This window comes from Spermophilus citellus, assembly GCF_964194105.1.
Source record: "Spermophilus citellus genome assembly, chromosome: 9".
Taxonomy (NCBI): Eukaryota; Metazoa; Chordata; class Mammalia; order Rodentia; family Sciuridae; genus Spermophilus; species Spermophilus citellus.
Window position 1 is genome coordinate 123,467,842 of NC_138191.1, and position 3,782 is coordinate 123,471,623.

A 3,782-nucleotide genomic window follows, 5' to 3' on the forward strand; every position below is an offset into this window, starting at 1 on the left:
CGTGCATCACCTGGCGGTTGTGAGGAAGTCATGAGACAGGCTTGCAAACTGCCTGTCAAAGAGTCTGGCACACAGTGAATACACATAGGTGTAGTTAACATTGTTATGCAGCAGCTGGGTGGGGGGAAGGGACTAATTATGACTCAGGAGTGAGTGGCTGTGCCTCCTGTCATGGAGGGGACTGAGGCAGGGTCCTGGGGCCCGTGTTCTTCCATGCCACAATGTTGGGGGAACTGATGCTTGTTTTTAGGAATTTCCTTGCCATACTTGCTTCCTCGGGCACCCTGGGAGCTTTGGTGGCTTGGTTGATAAGCTATAAGCCAATTTTGTTTGGGTTCCTATTCCTTCTACTGTTGCTTAGCAACTGGCTGGTCAAGTATGAACTCAAGCCCACCTCCTCAGAGAACTGTCAGGTGAGCAAGAGGGGATTTAGAATCAGCTCAGGGTTATGGGATATTCTGCTGGATTGGGGAGTGGAGGGCCGGACAGTGAAAGGATGATGGGGGAAGACGGAGGAACTTAAAACTGGTCTGCATCCCTGCTCTGGAGATACCTCTTAGTGATGGTGGAAAAACATGTCCCTCACAAGGCCTCAGTGGTCTTAACTGTAAAATAGTGACCTTGTATATGCTCCTACTTCACGTCTGAAGTCCACATGCTTCAACCATGGTATGGGCTACTCTAAGTGGAATGATTTCAAATGGCTAGAGATACAAGTACCAACATAGGTACAACTCTAGAGAACAGTCACAAAGACAGAAGAAATGCACCTAGTGTAGACTATGCCATTGTGTCTGTATAATATATACTTGAAATAATCGGTTTATAAAGAGAAAAGTTTATTTTGTCTCAGGCTCCATGATCAGGCAACCCATCACTTTTAGGCCTCTGTTTGGGGGTGTGGTAGAGGATATCCCCCCCATGGCTTGAAAACCTCTCTCGGACCCACGTTTAAAGGTTCCACCATCTCCTAATAACTGGGAACTAAGTCTCTGCTTTGTAAATCTTTGGGACACATTCCGGGTCCAAACTATAGCAGATACCTTTCATATAGTATCAGAAAAGGTGGTGCATACAGGTAATCCCAGTGACTCTGGAGGCTAAGATAGGAAGATCACAAGTTCAACACCAGCTTCAACAACTTAGTGAAACCCTATCTCAAAATTAAAAGGGCTGAGGATGTGGCTCAGTGGTAAAGCACCCCTGGGTTAAATTCCCAGAACAATAACAAAATCAAAACAATATCCTATATTGTTTAAAGATGTATATGTGTAGTGAAAGTATGCTAAGGGAGGAGGTCTCAACCTTGACACTGGTGACATCCCGGTGGCATAGTTTGTTGTCCAGTTGTCTTGTGCATTAGAAAGTTTAGCAGTACCCTGGCTTCTACCCAAGAGTCCAGCATCACACCCCCACCCTGTTTGTGAAAACCATTATCTTCAGATATTGTCACATGTCATTGAGGAGGGGCAAAAGAGCCTCTGATTTAAAAATGTATGGAAAAAGGTAAATACTAAATTCAGGATTACAGATGGCACACAGACTCGTAATCCCAGCAACTCAGGAAGCTAAGGCACAAGAGTCGCAAGTTCAAGGCCAGCCTCAGCAATTTAAGGAGACAATGTGTCAAAATAAAAAATGAAAAGGGGGGGCTGGGGATGTGGCTCAAGTGGTAGCGCGCTCGCCTGGCATGCGTGCGGCCCGGGTTCGATCCTCAGCACCACATACCAACAAAGATGTTGTGTCTGCCAAAAAAAAAAAAAAACAAACTAAATAAATAAATAAATAAATATTAAAAAAAAAAATGAAAAGGGCTCAGATGTAGCTCACCAGTAGAACACTTTTAGGTTCAATCCCAAGTACTGCAGAGAAAACGCGCTCAGGATCACAACTGAGGAGATGGTGTTTAAGGGTGGGGTGGGGAGAATATTTTAGGAGAAGGGGCCCATAGGAGATTTTAATTCTACTTGTGATATTGTCCTTCTTAAACTGGTGTGGGAACACAGATATTTGTTATGATAATTACTTTTTTGCACACCTGAAATTGTATTAAAATGTTTTTAAATACCAGGAGTTTGTAGTTGAATCCAAAAATAAGGATCAGGTGATATTATTAGCTGAGGGGAAGAAGACAGCAAAATTGAATGAACGTTATTGAGATCAGAGCATGTCATCGGGGCTGGGGCTGGGGCTGGGGCTGGGGCTCCGTGGTGGAGCGCTTGCCTAGTATGGGTGAGGCCCTGGATTCGATCCTTCAGCACCATGATAATATAAAATAAATAAAACTGAACTAAAATCAAGAATTTCATCCAGTGGGGCTGGGGTTGAGGCTCAGTGGTAGAGCACTTGCCTAGCATGTGTGAGGCACTGGGTTCGATTCTCAGCACCACCTATAAATAAATAAAATAAAGGTCCATCAACAACAACAACAAATTTAAAAAAAAAAAGGAATTTCACCCAAGAAGTTTGGGGGGCGGGAAGCATTCTGTGAGAACACTGAGACTTGGCACACCGGAAAAACAAACTCTGGGGACAGATATATTGGGTTAAGGACTTTATGTCAATTGGCAGATCATTCCTATGAACCAAAGGCAACCAAAGGTCTTGGGAGTTTGGGGTCCATGTGGCCCGAGAAAGTGATCTTCCCTTGCTGGGTCCCCACTGTCACTCACAGAAGATGGCAAAACTGCCTCCTTTTGAAGCAGGTGAGAGAATTGAGGGCATGGAGCAAGAATAACCAATTTTTTTCCCTTTTCCTGGTGGCGGGGAGCTTAGGAGGAGGCCATAAATTCAAAGACTCCGGAAGCCCACGCCAACAACAATAACCTGAACACAAAACAAGTGGAGAGGCTGCAGGCCTGCTTTGCGCTCCAGGACAAGATCCTTGAACGGCTTTTGTTCAGTGAACTAAAGCTGAAGGTCTTGGAAAATCAGATGTTCATCATATGGAATAAATTGAATCACCCTAAGCGATCAAACAGACATCGAAATTTCCCCACGAAGAAAGACAAAACGAGGAGGCATGAGTCCACGTTTTCCATCCTCTCTGATTGTACTTCCAATTCCCCCACCTAATTGAGACTGAGGTGGGCTAGCTTCTGCTGATGTTACCTTGACTCATTGTATTGGTCTGTTTTTTGTTGCTATGACAAAAATGCTGGTGACTGGGTCCTTTATAAAGAAAAGAGGTTTATTTAGCTCACAGTTCTGGAGATCCAAGAGTATAGTGCTTATATCAGCTTTTCCTAGGGCCTCATGGCAGATGGCGTCACTTGGCAAATGAGAGAAAAGACAGATCCCCAGGGTGAGAAAGAAAGTACAAGAGAGCACTGAAAAAGCTGAATTTGCTTTATAACAAACCTCTCTTGAGGTAACTGATCTAGTCCCCCAAGATCTAATCCACTCCTAGAGAGAGGCGTTAATTCCTCCAAGAGCAGTGCCCCCAGTGGCCTAATCACCTCGCATGAGGCCCAGGTCTTGGAAACTTGGAGTCCAGAGGAACTGAGAGAGTGACTTTCCCCCATTGGGTCCCAATTCCCTTGGGGCTCCACCACCTCCCAATACCATTGCACAGGGGACCAAGCCCCCAGAACATGGGAACAAACGACATCCAAACCCCAGCACTCAGTAGAGCCCAGGAGGTCACTGAAAGTTCTCAGTGAGTCACACTGGAGAGGCACCTGGGGGAAAGAGGAGGACAGACTGAAAGGCCATCTCTGGAGGGTAAACCTCTATGCAGCCAGCTGCCGGGTGGCTAATGGTGCAGCCTGAGACCTCGGGGG

The 3,782-nt window shown here is 45.6% G+C and overlaps 1 protein-coding gene across 1 annotated transcript; it reads left to right on the forward strand.

The window, feature by feature from the left end:
• Positions 1-221: 221 nt before the first annotated feature.
• TEX46 (testis expressed 46) lies at positions 222-3,075 on the forward strand (the record flags this gene model as incomplete). The annotated part of the gene is made up of 2 exons (XM_081305635.1): positions 222-413; positions 2,875-3,075. 2 exons carry the CDS (start codon positions 222-224, stop codon positions 3,073-3,075), a joined length of 393 nt encoding a protein of 130 aa, XP_081161761.1.
• Between the last annotated feature and the right edge of the window lie 707 nt (positions 3,076-3,782).